The sequence below is a fragment of the Centrocercus urophasianus genome, unplaced genomic scaffold (assembly GCF_019232065.1).
Source record: "Centrocercus urophasianus isolate 14NV4802_14NV808 unplaced genomic scaffold, USGS_Curo_1.0 seq_10, whole genome shotgun sequence".
Classification (NCBI taxonomy): Eukaryota; Metazoa; Chordata; class Aves; order Galliformes; family Phasianidae; genus Centrocercus; species Centrocercus urophasianus.
In genome coordinates, this window is record NW_024884142.1 from 78,004,131 (window position 1) to 78,020,959 (window position 16,829).

At 36.2% G+C, this 16,829-nt stretch overlaps 1 protein-coding gene across 3 annotated transcripts in view; it reads left to right on the forward strand.

The window, feature by feature from the left end:
• Positions 1 to 6,364, forward strand: part of SRBD1 (S1 RNA binding domain 1) — a 122,874-nt gene extending 116,510 nt beyond the window's left edge. For all 3 annotated transcript variants that reach the window (XM_042824618.1, XM_042824637.1, XM_042824627.1), the window contains 2 exons: positions 2,975 to 3,159; positions 5,432 to 6,364. In XM_042824618.1, the coding sequence (XP_042680552.1) occupies positions 2,975 to 3,159; positions 5,432 to 5,721 (475 nt within the window). In that variant the 3' untranslated portion in view covers positions 5,722 to 6,364. The remainder of the gene's footprint in view (positions 1 to 2,974; positions 3,160 to 5,431) is intronic.
• Positions 6,365 to 16,829: the final 10,465 nt, after the last annotated feature.

Consider the following 16,829-nt stretch of genomic DNA (forward strand, 5'->3'; position numbering starts at 1 on the left):
GATAGTTTACCATTACAAAGATCAAAATAAGGAAATTAAGGGAAACCTCTTTTTTCCACAGTAGCCATGTCACAGTCTGTCTTGTTGCTGACTATATCCTCTTATATTTTTTTGACTTTAAGTAACTTTCAAAGGAAGTTGGGTTGCTTTTTTAAATAAGGAAACTGTATTCGTAGCAATGACATTTATGGTTAGAAATGATCAGTATAATGCACCAGTGTTCTGCCTTAGACTTATGCTTCGTATTGATTTTTAGTCTGTGCCCTCAAGCTGTGTTTGAGTGAAAATGATACATTAAATATGTAATTAGATTCAACAGTATTTTTAAAAGATTTTGTCTGTAATCCATAAGAAATTACTTTTAATTGGAAATACTTTAGTGCGTAATTGTTCTTACTAAACTGACAAAGATGAAAATATCCAAAATAAATTTGTGCTGCTTGTATTATGTTTTTTTTTCATTTGTGTATCTGTTGCCTTGTTGCAGTGATCTGCTAAGCCTATATGCAGCATATAATTTTGAAATATTTTCGAGCAAATGCTGAACTTGAGTGATTTAGGTGAGGGCAGTAGGACTTTTTTTACATCCTTAGAGCTGAGAGAATATTTAAGCTGCTTTTGGCTGGAGACAAATTTTTATTCTGAGTAGTAACCATGTTAATAAGTTATTTAAATAACTACAATTGATAACAAAGGGCCCAGAGGCACTATCCTAGCTCAAATAAAAAATCCTGTATAATATCAGATAAATGCTTTCTAGGAGCTGGAGAAGAAGAGGTAGGAGTGGAGGAGGCAAATAACTTTCATGAATAGTAATTGAGGGATCAGGCATCTGGGCTGTGTCCTGTTTTGTGCTGGTTTTCTTTCCAGTAGCCTGCACGTAATGTAGTGCACATTTATCCACACATTTGAAAGTTTTGTACATAAGGTGTTTTACACATTGGTGACTGTTCCATGTGGTTGTACTTACTAACAGTGGAACCCACACTGTTACCGATTTACAGCATGGATTTGCTCATATGAAACTCTGATGGTGAAAAAATGTTACTTGGAGGTACGCATGCTGCGTATCCATTTGAAGTGAGATAAAGCAAAGTACATGAACGTCAGCAAACTTGTTTATGGGAGCACTGGCTAAAGCATATGTTAAGTAGAAGGCTGAATCATGAGGCTGGTTGGGTTTGTCATGCTACATCTGACATCACTCACAGCTCAGACAGCTGCTTCCTGTCACTAGTGGCCAGAGTGGGTGGCATTGTCCGTCTATCAATGGTAGCAGTCTGCAGCTCTGAGTAGCTTTGTGAGGATTGCCTTCCCTGGGCCTACACGTGGTTCCAGCAATATTGCTGTCATGACATTGCAACTGACAGAAGATGTTTTCATAAAATTCTGGTATTTTTGTAAATAGGCTTTTATTGGAAAAATATTTGTGTGGTAGTGTTGTTAGCATACAAAAAATTAAAAAATTATTTTTAATATTAAACAATTTTATTTGTTTTGATATTAAGTTTGTTTCTAAACCACCTCAATTTACTTAAAAACAAAGCAAAAAAAAAACCCGAAAACCTTCAGTGATGTCAAAGTTGAAATCTGGTCATTTAAAATTCAGTGAGTTCTGAGTAAAATCTCGTCTACTGAATTTCTTTTCTTCATATGCAGCCATAGGGATGATCTCTAGAGACCATGAAAGTTAATGTGAAAAATTGTTTCTATCATTGTTAAGTAAAATGTATGCATTTCTGCTAACACTACCTTACGCTTGAATCACTATGATTGTATTTGAGTTCAGTAAAGGAGTGGAGTCTTGACAGCCAATTTTAGACTGCTGTCTTTCTATAGATGAAATCATTGGGCACTTTGGAATGAAGATTTGCTCTTAGGCACAAATATGAACCATGATTTACTGAAAAATCTGATATTGCATTAATTATGTTCCTTTGATTTCTGCTCTCTCAAAAGTAAGTCTGACATATTTCAGTGCATATAACATTTAATGAATTACTACCTGGAATCCTGTCAGTTGAGTTACTCAGGTAAATAAATAAATAAATAAAAGTTTAGTTTCCTGCCAAAAGCAATATCAGCGTCTGGTTCTACATAAAATACAGCAAGCACTCTTAAAAATCTAAAGTATCAGGCTGAGTACCAGGACGCTTGCTTTCTTTTGGAGACTGAATGCCTCCCACTGCTCCCAAGTGCAGGGCATGCACCTACTGATCAACACTTCTTTTTCTCATTGTAGTTTACACCTGTTATGATGCAGGATAATAGTAGGAAGTAGGGATCTTGTCTAGCAATTTGTAAGGGGAACTTTCACTCAAAGTCTGGAAAATAGGAAAAATTATTCTACCTATCTCCTGTGGAGAACATGCCAAAAAAATCTACAACTCTCAAACACCAAGAGCATGATAAAGCAGGGTGGGAGAGATTTATTCATGGAACTTTGAGTTGTGGAGCTTGGTGCCTGGACAGCTCGTTGAAATGTTAACTGAGAAAGACAAACTGCAATACTTAGTACAGTGTAAATGTGACTTGTATGAGCTGTGTCATATCTTTGGCTTATATATATTAAACGCTTATTTTCCATGTTTAAGTGTTTCACCAAAATAAGGATGTTTACTCAGTGATAAATAAAAATTGTTATGCTATCACTTTTGAAAATAGGAATAGAGTCTGCATGTGTGTTTTTGTCACTGTTTATCTGCTTCTTAGCATATGTTCCAACATTGTTGAACAAAAATTTCAATAATTGTCCTGAGATTTTTTCAACTTTTTTTTTTTTTCAAGAGATCTCAGATCAATGCTTTTTCATCAAGTATTTCTTTGTAGTCTTTTTAGATGTCACTCTTCTCTCAATATACAATTTATTTATGTATGCAACAATTACAAAAGATGAGAATGTTTGTGTTGTACAAGTTCAGTTCCTACTGAAGGATGTTACAAATCTCTCTGCATCTCTGTTTGAATTTCACAGATTTTTATCCTTCATTGGAGGAAACACAAATGAAATAGGAAAATCAGATATGCAGCAAAAAGTAAACGCAGTAATTCAAAAGGAAGGACTGGAAGGGACAGCCAAAAGGCTAAATACAACAGTGCACACGTTGCAGCTAATCATTGATGGTCTGACTCAGCCTGAAGGCTTTGACATCCGAACAGGTAAACTCTTGTTTAGAGGGCCATAATCTCTTTTCAGTTGTTCATCTTACCAGCTTTAAATCAGTATGTTTTCATCTTCTAAAGTCAGAGACAGACTTTCGTGAATGGGTACCTCTCTTTTTTTTCTTAGATAAAGACTGTATCATAATCAGATGTTTTTTTCCATATCCAGTAAGTAAGGAGTGTGAATCCTGTCTCAAATCATGGCCTTTTCAGACATAGGAAGAGGGAGTTGTATGGCTGTTAACAAATGAAATAGTTTCAATATGTTGACTCGATACTGATTAAATCTGTGTTGGTTTTCCATCACGGGAAGAATGCTGCTGAAATAGTAGTAATAAAAGTCTGTGGAACAGTAGTTTAGTAGAGTGTAGTTCTGCTTTTATTACACTAGTTCTTGGAGACTAGAGTAATTGGAGCACACAGCTTGTGACAGAATTTAGGTTAAAACTTTGTGGTAATGCTGAGTAGTTTGAAGTGGTGGGGAAAGAAAGATAAAGTAGGCAGTAAAGTAAAAAATCTGGAGATGCTGTTTACTGAAGCTTATAGTAGCAAGAGATTAAGAAAAGACAGCAAAGATGCAGGTTTGTAATAACAAATAACAAACCTGTGCTTAAAAAAGTAACATTTTTGTCTACATTTTGGCTTCATGAATAGTTTCCTTGTAGGTTTTAGAAATATTTCCAACTAGTGGTCTTGAAAATGAGTATTTCATGTCTCCATTCATTCTGGTGTTTTTGCATCTCAGTCTAAATTGTGATAGGATGAAGTATAAACATATGAAGAAATCTGTTAGTGAATAAATGATTTAATTAGTGAAGAAATGAATCACACCAAACAGGACTTAGGCAGACTGAATAGTTTATATTCTATCCCAATTAAAAATATATATATATATCTTGATTTAACATTAAATTCTGATGTTGTTCCCAACAGTGGAGATGTGGCATAAGAAAATTACAGAGAAAGAGTTCTCCTCTCTATCCTTTTAAATGTTGCTTATTTTTTCTGAATGGTATTAGTACAAAGGAAAATTGCAAGATTCTGGGGATGAAACTGAAAAGATGGAACATTTTATCATATTCTGAAAGTCTTTTTCTTCTAAAAGTTTTACAAAGAATTTCTTGCAAGAAAATCTTTTTAATGTTAAAGCTGAACTAATCTGGTAACTGTGATAAATCTGCCAGAGTGGGGGAAAAAATTCAATCAATGAAAAGAATTCCCATATTTCCTCTGAACTTTATGGTCATTGTCCTGAGTAGCTGTCAAATTGTTGGAGTTTTTTTGTTTGTTTGAAGTGCTACTGGTGATGTAATGTGAAAAAGAATTGTTCAGTTTTGGGCAATTAGGTGCATTCATTCTTTGGAAACATTCATGTCATTCAAAACCTATCGATGCCATGAGAAGATTCTGTATTAAGTTGGGGTCTGATCCACAGCCTGCCAAAGCACCTTTTAGCTATACATTTGTTCAGATTATATTTGCCTAAAAAAATAAAATAGAGGAAAATATTTGGAATCAATATTTCGTGGTGTACTCTGTGGAAAATCTTAGCGCTACTGTAAAAGGTAAAACAGCAGGAGGAAAAGAGAAGTTTTTAAGATGGCTCAGAGAGTTTTTTTGTGGGAGCAGGAAGTGGTAAGAAAGTAATGACAATTTAACAAAATCTATCTGTGCCTGTAACTGTAGAATGTGAACTTAATATATTAGGTTGTTACCTATTGAAAACACATCTGATTTTTAAGTTGTCGCATTAGACTCTGTGATGTGACTCTGTGTGCAGGTGAACAGCATGCCTAAGAACAGTGCATTCTTGATTTTTCTGCATAGTATGTGATGAAGACTGGGTATTCACCTTATTGTATGCAAATCTGTGACCTGAAAAGAATGATGTATGTAATTTATGCAGCTCAAGTAAAAGTCACCTTGAGTCTTTTCTTACTAGCTCCAAGAACATTAAAGGAGTTTTTCAATCACTTGCTAATATACTACATACTTCCACTACATACATACTGTATGATAGTTTCATACCACTGAGTTCATTGTACTTATTATTCTATTTATCACAGCCCTTTAAGGTGTCTAATAACATAGAAGAAGTTGTTTTTCTTCATTTTAAAATCTGTGTCTTTGTTTTTATAGGTGAGGCAGTACTTGGTGCTTTAGATCTACTTTGGCATGATTTCTTAATTAGAAACTTTTAACTGGAAACAAATCTTAATACAGAGTTCTTCTCCAGTGTCTTATTTTTGTTTCTTGTTTCTTATAACAGATTTTGATAAACCTGACTTCAAGAGGAGCATTGTCTGCTTTGAAGACTTAAGTGTTGGTACTGTTCTGACTGGAAAAGTTGAAAATGCAACACCATTTGGAGTTTTTGTTGATATTGGTGTGGGAAAAGCAGGTTTGATTCCAGTGCGAAACATAACAGAATCTAAACTTTCTAAAGTGAAGAAGAGAAGAAGCCTTGGGTTAGGTCCTGGAGAAAGAGTGGAAGTTAAAGTGCTTAATGTCGATATTCCTCGATTAAGGATAACATTGGATCTTATTCGTGTTTTATGAGAGGGTGTTGTTTTTTTTTTTTTATGATTGAGTTTTCATTTTAAGTGTTAATAGGGTTTTAGATATTCAAACATTTGAGAATGTTGAAAGTGAAACAGTTTTTCCCCATTTCTTGAATCCTTTCTGTTAATAATTTCTAGAGCAGTTTATTGGGTTACCTCCAAGAAACCTGGTTATTTTGTCTGCAGAACAAACGAAATTGCAGTGTGCTGTCAGACACATCTCTTACCTGTTCTGTCTGTGCAAGATTTGCTGTCTTAATTATTGGTCAGTACTATACCAGCAGACATCTACTGTTCCCCTTCAAAAAACAGTGATATAATTTCCGTGTTTTCTGGAAGAGACTCAGAAAAAGGGTTACCTAGTTGTAGAAAAAAGTGATCTTATTAGGTTAGATGGTGATGATATCGATTCAAAAGTTGACTGAAGAAAAGAACATCTGCTAATACTATTGACGGTTCAGAAATATTCCATTTTATTTGAGCAACAATGCTAGGAGGTCTGTTTTCCTCTCTTACAATTGCTTGTTCAGTTATTGTATTGATTAACACACTTGGATATACCTTAGGGTTTAAGAAACGTTGCTCAAAGATGTTATGTTGTACTATACATGTACAAAATAAAAACATTTCTGTCCACCTTTTCTCAGTGTACTTGTTCTAAAAGTGTTTTAACTATCCTTTCTTGTTCTTTCTGACATGTTATATTATTAATATTTCAATTTAAGAATGCAATTTTTGAGGATGCAGTTGTCAAAATGTCTTCCCTTAGGTTTTGTCTTCCCATGAATTGAGCCTTCTGGTTTTTTTTCAGTATAATCAATGGAAATAGAATATTCTTGAGACTTGAAGTATAAGATCAGACTTGTCTGGGGAAAAAAAAAAAAAGCATAATAAAATCTCATAAGTGATAGGAAGATTCTCTCTAGCTGTCAGAAATATCATTTGTATAGAGGTTAGATGTGAGAGTCCACAGTACATTAAGACAATCAGTCAAACCATCTACTCTTTACACCATGTTGATTTTGTGGAAGATATCTTAAGAACTGGATTTAAGTAATAGAGAAGTAGCCTAAGCAGTTCTCTCAAATGGAAAAAGGCTAAATGAGCTGAGAACATTTCCTGTGGGGCAAGTTTCTTTGGTAGACATCTGAATTTCTTTTTCTTCACAGACAGGGTAGTTTCTTCCATTGTAGTTGATGTTCTGATTAGCAGGATCATGTAAGGAAACTAGCAGGGTCTGTCTGTACTGCAGGTGAAAAAGGAAGTGGTGCTTCCTGATCCCTCTTTCATGATGAACAAGAAGCAACCACTGAAAATGAAAAAGGTAATTTTTTAATTTTTTTTTTTAATTATTATAAGTCTTGAAGAAACAAGAACTACTGGAAATTCTGTAGAATTTACTTACAGGTTGGTCCCATAAGATACAAAGAAAGAAGGCATTCTGAAGTGGTAGCAGAAAAACAGTCTCCACAATTTAGAAATCTTTTAAGTACGGTCAGTAAGATCGGGAGATTTTTGCCTTCATTGTATTTATAATATTTTAAATTTCATATTAAAAATCTGTTCATTCTTGGAAGCTGGATGTATGCCTTAGCGAAATCAGGCTAATATGGCTAGATGGGTCAGTTTTTCCTAGGTACTTTCTTGCCTGTATCTCTGAACACATCATAAGCTTACAGTGTCCTGCTTTTCTAAGATAGTTCTATTAGTCTGTCTTGAACTCTTTTCGTGTGACATTCATTGCTGTCTGTCAGAATTTATTTTTCTGAGTGGAGAATAATTTTTCAATATTTGCCCTCACAGAAAGTAATGATTCTCAGAAAGATATGATTCTCCTTAATAAACTCTGCTATCTGTAGATGTTTGCAAAGCTTGTCTAGATTTCTGTATTAATAACAGTGCACGTTGTTTCTGTCTAATAGTGCCTGGCTCATGAGATTAGGCTGCTCCTTAGGAGAACTCAGAATCTTGGTCTCTGTGGCATCAAAGACACTACTGGAAAAAGTCTCTCTGAATTTTTGAATCGCACCAAAATGGGAAGTTTGGCTACTAACATCCTAAGTGTCTGCAGCTCTGCAAATTTAGTCCGATCATTTATCAGTTAATTCAATATATCAGTTAATTCAATATATTGCTTGCCACAAAAATATTTCATAAGTTTGGGTTTTTTTTTCTTTACCCAAAAATGGCCTTTTTAAAATCTTCATGAGATTCTACCAAGGATGAATGTGTGTTTAAATGGCCCTTCCAGTTTTTGTCAGTTTATGTCTGGAAATATTAAAATTCTACCTTCTCAATCCATTTTACTTTTGAATTCTTATGGCTTTCAAACATCTGACAGCAATGCAACAAGAGTGTGTTTTTTTGTATTCAATTTTATCTTTAGTTTCTGACCAAAGAAAAGGATTACTTGCTGTTTTCTTTCCTTTTAGATAAACAGTGCTTTTCCCTGTGCAGCTCAGTCTTTGGAACAAGTTTCTGTATCCCTTAGTGATGATGTTCCCAGGATTCAAAACAAAAAATCACTGCTTCAACGTAATCTTACGCAAAAATTTCCAGGTATGGTTTCTCAGGTGAAGAATTAAGCACAATTTTATTTCTCCTTGAGCTGGAGATTCCAAGGCATTTACACGCTGTCTCACCTCTCCACGAGAAAAACCAGCCCGTTCCCTTAGCTGACAGTCTACTTTATTTTTAGTCCCTCTCTCAATCTAATAGTGGAATTTTGCAATCTCCTTCCTCTGATATACAGAACCAAAAGAAGAGCTTCTAAAGATATTCTGTACTTTAAATGTTGTTCAGAGGAGAAGAATTCTACCAAACAAGATGCCACTTGTATGCTGAGCTGTAGTAATGCAAATCAAGAGTTTAAAAGAAGTCATTTGTTTTGGTTTTATTCCTGCCCCAGGCAGTTTTAGACAGCATATATCAATTTTCCAGAAACTTGTCAAACTCAGGAATGATTTAGTATGCTGTTAAACATAATAAAATCAATAAGAAAACAAATAGAATTTCCATGAGGAGCAGACAGTTGGAGAAGCTTGCCCATATGGCACATAGACATGCTGGAATTTGGGGCTTTGTGGGGTACTTCCATTAGAAAAATTGCATACCGAGTGAAGGTAATGCATAATTCAGGAGAATAAATAATCTAGCAGTTTTGTGGTAGTTTGCCTTGAACTTGGTGTCTGTATTTATTTAACAACAAATGTACTCAGAAATTTTATGCCTGGAAGCTACAAAACAAATGAATTATATTTGCTTAATTTCAGAGCTTTATGCATAAGGAGCCTCACCTCTGAAGCGAGTGTGGAGTTCTTGGTTCAAACTGAATAGTAATTTTGCTTTCCTAGTCTTCCGGAGGGTAATTTGTATAGCCAACTGGCTTCATTTAAGAACTTCCAACTTCAAGAGTATCAGTCCCATTAAAGTAGTGGTAGGATCCTGTTGGTTATGCCAGTCCCCATTATTCTCTGTCACTCCCTTCTGTTCAAGGGTTCCTCAACAGCTATGAAGGCATTGGAGTGCCTGTTGGTGTATGTAACAGCTAACCAAGTCAGTAATTCCATCCTTCCCCTTTAGGGACCACCTACAGGTTTCAGAGCACTTCTGTTCACTGGTCCAAACTGCTCTTCACCATCCTCACATATAGAAGCTATAAATGTTTAGTGGTGGTCAATTTTGAGAAATCCTTGTGAATCCATATGCCACAAAGCTTCATGAAAGACTAAATACATTTCCTACAAGAGAAACTAACTGACTAGCTTTAAGAGAAACTCGTTTCCAGTTGAGCTTCTAAGGGAGATTGTCACACTATCCTGGCTGTGTGGGTACCTCTGGTCAAGAGGTGACTGAAGAGTGCTGCTTGTTCAGAGGTGTTTCTAAAAACTAAGTTGCTTCCATCTAATCTTGTAACTTTCACTGGTCGGCTATAGTTCCAGCTAGACATGAATCACTCATAACAGATCAACCTGTTCTCATAAACTTTTTCTGCACTTCATAGCAACTTCCACAGAGCTACAGTTGAACAGCAAATCTTAAAAAGCCCATGTGACACTATTGCATCTCAGTCTTACTACAGCTTGGAGATTGACTGTCAATTTTTTTTTAGGCTGGAAAGAACCAGTGCTGGACCAATGCTTTTTTGTGAGTTTGTATAGCATGCCTTGTTGCTGGTAATCAATCTGCCGGGGTTCTTGATGTTCCTATGGCCGTTGGGTCTCTCCTAGTTCCATCAACAGTTCTTAGAGATTTACGACTCCTTAGAAATGAGAGAGGACTGGTAGCCATACCCAGAGCAGGACAACTCTCATCCTACTGATAAATGTAAGTATAACCAGAAGTTCTGAGTAAAGCACTCAGGCCTGCTCATTTCATGGGCTCTTTGTGCCTGTTTAGGAGCCAACCAGCTCTTGAAATAGTCATGCTTACTCCATGTTTTGCTTGTTAGTGCTTTTACGTTACTTGTATTCTTCTAGAGTTGAAGGCTATTAAAGCATGAACAACATGTCAGTCCAAGCAATGTCATGAAAGATTTTTTTTTTCTCTGTTTTCATCTGGTTCTTGTCCTCCAGGGACAACAAAGAATAGAAAGCTTAGTAAGTTGAGCAGCTATATGCTATTCTTAGCTTTGTTAAATCTGGTTGAGTTCAGACTCTTTTTGTAAAGAGGCTGTCTGTCTTCAACAAGTAATCAGAAGATTTCCACTTCAGAAAAGTTAATGTAGGTGCTTTTTTCTCATTATCTTACAAACCCATTTACCCTACTATGCCTGAGTGTTATAAAGTGTGTTTTCAATATTCAGTTAGCTAAGTTGGAATTTCTCATTCTTGTATCTCATCAGTCATGTTTCTACTAAATACCATGTCTTCATTGGTGGTTAAGTAATGATTATTTATTTATTTATTTATTTATTGCACTGACTCATGATGAGGTATGTGAAATGGTGTCATAAGAAGTAATATGGGGGTCACTTAAAAGTCTGCATACAAATGAAATCTTAGGAAAGTACATTTTCACCTCAAAATTAAACGTATGCAATGGCTTGGCAGAGAGGAAACTGTCACACCATAGGCTGCATATTGGCAGTGTGAATGCTGTTTTCATGTGATGAAGAGAAAGAGGGACAGGAAAGAGGAAATGGAACGAAATGGAGGGATTGGGGAAGAACATCTTGGAGATGTAAATGAACTTATAGGAATGAAGTTATGATGTTGAAGAAGGTATTAATGTGATGGCAGTATTGTGGTAATGGATTCTGAGCCCAGTTGTCTATTACTCTTTGTTCCTCATATGAAGGTAAAAAGGATGCATATAATAACTCACCATAGTTGAAGAAGTTTGTCTGTCACATAGCAATGCATGTTGCTACTAACAAGTAGCATAGAATCATTTGACTTTGAGTGAGGGAACCACAAATTATGTGCTGTTGGCTGGTTTGTTTCTCATTTCCTCGTGTTGCTGTTTCTGATTAGTTTATTGCAAATAGATCAGTCTTTACTCATTACTTCTGATGGCAGGCGTGCAGCTGTCATGTAACATGTGTGTCATCCATCGACAGAAGGGATTGTGGAATGTTCCTGCAATAGTGGGCAGCAGCCACCAGAACTTTTACCTGTTTGCACCTGGTGGGAAAAGTCCTTGGAAGTAGTTTGTCACAGTTTCCTTGGAGCTCTTGAAGCTAGTGTGCTGTTATCGTCAGTGCATGATGATAGGCACAGAATAGGTCAGAAGATGAAAATAGAAGAAAATCCAGCTATATGCCTGGTGTTTAGATTGGTGGCATTTTTTGTAAGAGCATATGAAATCAGTTGTTTGGGATCTGCTCTGTTTTGTAAACTTTTTTTGTTAGCACATGGTTGTTAGCCTCTAAAGGAAAATCTTTGTATCTCACAAAAACCATATGTCCTGGTGTACTCTATGGTTGAGACAGGTTACTCAGTTTTAAATTAGAGCATGTTGTCTTGTATGTAACGTGTTGTTTAGAATTAGTCTAAAGCAGCCTGAGCACATCAACCTTCTGTTTTCTCAGACGCACAAGGGATTGATAATCTAAGAGCTAAAAGAATTATCTTCCTATGTTTGCTGTTTACAGTCTCTTAGTTTATTGTGTGTGGTGACTTTCTGTGGGCATAGTTTGTGGAAGGAAAGGTTGAGCTGTAAAGCTTATATGAAAAATAAATATATTCAAAATGATATAACTGGCAACTGTCTGCCTGGCAGGCTCTGTCACAATTTCTTTCCCACATTTCATAATGTTAAGCTTCTCACTTGGATCAAATTGCAGTAGTGTGTTTCTTGGGAGACCAATGTCACTTTGTGTTTTCCTTCCATTGCTTGCAGACTTTACTGTGCCAGCGACAATCTGGCCCTGGTTAAGGCAAAACAACAATAAAAATCCCTCCTATGGAGTCGAGCTTTGACTCATCTCTGAAACCAAGACTGGCCACAGTCAAAACCCTCTGAAACAGTCCTGCTTCTTTTCCTGTTGTGAGAGGAATGGCTTCAAATCAGTTCTTTCTTATTGAACAGAATGTTTTTCTGTGCTACTTTTACTGTTGTTTTTTTTTTTTTTAAATTCTTTGCATTCAGGTATGTACTCAAATATAAGATAGAGCACTGCAGAGCTCTATTTCCAAATGTCATTTTCAGCGTATATTCTTTGTCCTTTACCTGTTATTCCTATCTGAGTTCATTGTGAGAAATACTAGAACATTTGCCTAATAATCAGAGCAATAATTATGATGTTAACTGAATTACCAGATCACAGTCACGTGGGAAGGCTTAACTGCAGACTGTCTCAGCTCACAGAGGGCGTGTTGAGAAAATAGATTTTAAAATCTAACATAATAAAGGAATTGTACTTAAATTGACAAATCAGCTATCTGAAAGCTGGGAGGTGTTTAAGGTTGTCCTTTAGTGAGCCCATCCTCTGAACTAAATGAGGCATGGCTTCCACTGGAAAAAATGTTGTATGATTATGCTGTTTAAGTCAAGGCAGTAGAACAGCGTAAATCTAACTTGTAATTCTAGGAAGTAAAAAGTAAATGCAAATGGTATTTCCTAGCCACTAAGTGCTTGACTTTGCAGTCTAAAGGAAGGTCTTCGGAGGCATTTTAATGTCCTTTCCTGACTTACTTAGAGACCAAAGGAGTAAAAACTAATTAGAAGCAGAAGGTAGGAAGACAGTCTTGAATACAGGTTCCTTTGGACTCAATGTCATTCCATCACAAGCATCCCACCACAAAATCTTTTCAGTAAGTCTACTGAGTTCCTTTTAGAAACCACTTTGGCAATTTTATTTGGCAAAAGCTATTCTGCAATTAAGAAAAAGCGGGGACCCCAACACAACTTCAGTGAAACTTCAGTGAGTTTTTGTTGCATCTGAATGGCGCTGTGAGTGTTCAGATGAGGTTTACATTAAGGTGGTGTGTTTCAGTATGGACAAAGCTGTGTTTCAGACATATCAGCCTCTTGTCAAAGTACTGTTAGATACAACATTTATGTTGCTGCTCAGCATTTGAAACAGAAGCTTTTTTGGCTATTGTAAAACAAAGAACACTGGATTTGGAGGCAGATGTGGTTAACTTTCCATTGTGTGTAAATCAATTACAGCATTCCAGGAGCTTTTGTGTATCTTGATGATTATAGAAAGTGTAAATGTAGCTGAAAAATGGGTGTGCAATATACTCATCACAGACCAGAAGTATAGATATGTATGACATCTCTGTTCCATTATTTCATTTCTGTTTGTAAGCTATCTTCATAGGCAAATCTATTTTTTCTGTTTCTGGCTTATTGCTATCTAGATAGACATAAATATGTCTAGGAATGGTCATGCCATAAACAAACTATCCAGAGGTTTTTAAAAGATGCATTTTAGTGGTTTTGAAAATGGGATTGTTTTGGTCATCAGATCTTCACTCTGCAGATCAGCAGTTCAACATGCAATGCAATACTTGTTCAAATTTCATTTGGCTGAGGTTTTGCATTTTGGCTGTTGTTTCGCTTTCTGAAGTTAGAACTGCTTATGGCAATTACTTATATAAAGAGTTAATTAAATGAATTTGCACCTTCACAACATCTGTTTCAATCTGTGGGTGACTTCTACAGTTTTCTTGTGAACTTGTGAAATTCTGGTATTGCATACTTCTCCTATTAGCACCCTAAGAGAACAAGACTCATCTCACCCAGAAAAGTAAAAAAGAAAAAAAAAAAGAGAAAGGCAAGGCACACACAAGTGTACTCTTATTGAAGTGTGTTGTGTTCTCATAGTATCCCACAGAACCACCCATGTTATTTTTTCGTTTGAACTCAGGTAAATGGTACTTCACAGTAACAATTCTTGAAGGAGCTTATACCAAACTGTGTATGAAAGGTGTTTAGGAAGTGAAATGTTATCAATGGAACGGAGACTGACTGTTCATCTCGCCTGGTATATATTGCTTTGTCTAACAACTTGCCCCAGCAGACTCACAATTGGGATCCCTCTGAAGGTCCTCCCAGCTGCAGGAGCTGATTGATGCAGTCTGTAGGCAGATGTGCTTGCCAGACTCCAATAAAGATGAGGCCTTGGGAAAATATAAGGCAATTATTGGTGGGCAACAATCCACTAATCAGACAATTTCAAAATTAATCCCATAGTCCCTTACTGTATTAGCTTTCCTCCTTGTTTGTATTTATACAGCAAATTCATGACTTCAGTGAATACTCTCCCTTCCAGCCCAATTATGTCTCTCTGAGGATATTAAATTAAAAACAGAAGAAATATTGAAAGTGGCTTGCAATTAGTTTCTTTAAAAGGTAGTGTGGCACTTGCAGGCTACAGTTCTTAATATGATGCTTGATAATAATAGTAAACAGGATTTTTTTCATCATGAAATCAAGGCAGGTTTCCTGATGTGCCTTGTTATAAAGTGGCCTATATATAATGAAGGAAAAAAGTGATTTGATTTTGGAGTTAAATTATATTTTCATAAAATTCTTCTAGAGTAACTGACAAGTCCACTGTGTCTCCAAATAACATAAATAGATTTGATTTTGTGCATTTTGATTTATCTTTCCCTTCCTTTATTTTGATCACTTTATAACACGAAATTGCATTGTGTCTTTGATTGTAACCCACCCTTTAAATGAAGACTGATCGGAAGTGAACATTTCTTTCACATGAAATTGAAATATAAACCTATCTTCAAGACTGTTTAAACATGAGCCTGCAGTCCTTGTTCACATGCATAAAAGCTGTTTTAAAATTTGAAATTCCTATTGAGTTCTTGCAGGGGCCACAGAGCCATTTCTGCAAGTCTGAATCCTGATTGTAGGATTTCCATTCCTATTATCAAGAAGGGGCAACCAATGAAAGACATCATTTTATTGAAATCATTTTGCATTTTTGCGCTGCAATTTGCTGTCAGCCAGTTAAGAGAATTGCACATTTGTACTGTTTCCCACATGGTAGGAAGCACATAATATTATTTTTATTTATTACCTTATTACCCAGGTGTAAATTCAGTTTACACATGGTTTGAAAATTAGATGGTGCCATGCTAGCAGCTGTAAAAGCTGTAGAAATATTTCAAAGTTAAAAAAATGCTTGTTGCTGCAATTAGACTTGAGATACTTAGACACTTTCTGGGTTTTTCTGGTGAGTTCTGTCAATTTTTCTGTGGCTCAGATTTCCCACTGTATACCACCTTGAAGGGATGCTCTGGGGAAGAAAAAAAAAAAAGAAAAAAAAAGGTGACTAAAAGTTGACTTGAAAGTTTTATTGTATTTTCTTAAAGGTATTTTAATGGTATAATTTTTCAGTAAAAAGAATAAATCATTCTATAAGTGGCGGCAGAGTTGGTTAAATCTCATCTTTTTCGGAAATGTGTCTGTGAGGAGTTGGTGAAAATATACATTTATGAACATCCAGCCCCATCTTCTACTTTGAACAAGACAAAATTCAGATGAGCTGTGAATATCTGACCTTTCTATGATCACTCATAAATTTGGTCCAAATCACAGACATGGAGGACGTATGAGGCAAGAATTACACCCTAACTATTTTCTGTTTGTTCTAATCTCTTTCTTTCTGGAGCTATGGGGTCACTTGTAATGGAAAATGGCTAATGTGACATGCTTGTATTAATAGATAAGTTTACACAGAAGGAAGGTCAGGAGACATAAGTGTAGAAGTTTTTGTGCTTCTTTCACTGCATGGGCATGTAGTAATGAGCCTGCAACAAGGCCAAACTGCCTTTCCTAGTGTGAACAACATCCAGAATGAAGCTACCAGTTGGCCTTGTTTTCATTTGATTTATTGCAGGAGTTGTTAACACCCCATACATAGTTCTTTGAATAACATAAAACAAGAAGGATCAGCAACAACACAAATCAGGGAGCTTTCCATCTTCATTACGAGCTAATTAAGCTGTTGATTGCCAAAGGATTAACACCTCCATATGTAACAAAAGATGCTTCTTGTGAGTAGGAATCTCCATAAGGTACCAACTGGTGTGGTTTGGCATATTACAATCTAGTAATGGAAAGTGTGAGGGGAAAAAAAAAAAAGATAAAGTAGTTCACCAGATTTTCTCCCACCAACCCTTTATCAAGGAATTTGAATAAGCTGCACCTAAACAAGGAAACATCTTGTAAATTTTATCAATTGAGCAAATAAATTTCACTTGAAATGATAAAGAAAGTGTGTTTAAATTGCAGTGCTGGCTAAGAAAGTAATGATTGGCAAAGTAAGGCTACAGCTCTGTGATGCTGGCAGGGCTTTGTCCTTCAGCAAACTGGCTGAGTCTGGAGATCCCAGAGCCTGAAATCCATTCACAGAGCTTGATAGTGTTTTATGAAATGAGGGCAGCTCTTCAATTCACCTTCGCATAGAGGGATCCTTCTTAGAAATGGATGCAGTTCAGTTTACCCACTCACACTGCTGTTCAGTCCACTGTGCAGCTATTTCTGGGCATTCTTTTGCTCTCTTTTATGTGAGCAGGTGGATTCAGACCTCTGGTTTTGCATGTGCCACCAACTAGTGACAGCTTTCAGCTCCAGTTGACCTGGGTTAAGTGAAATCTTGTGGCCAGAAAGTCAGTTGGTGTTACCGTTGCTTGA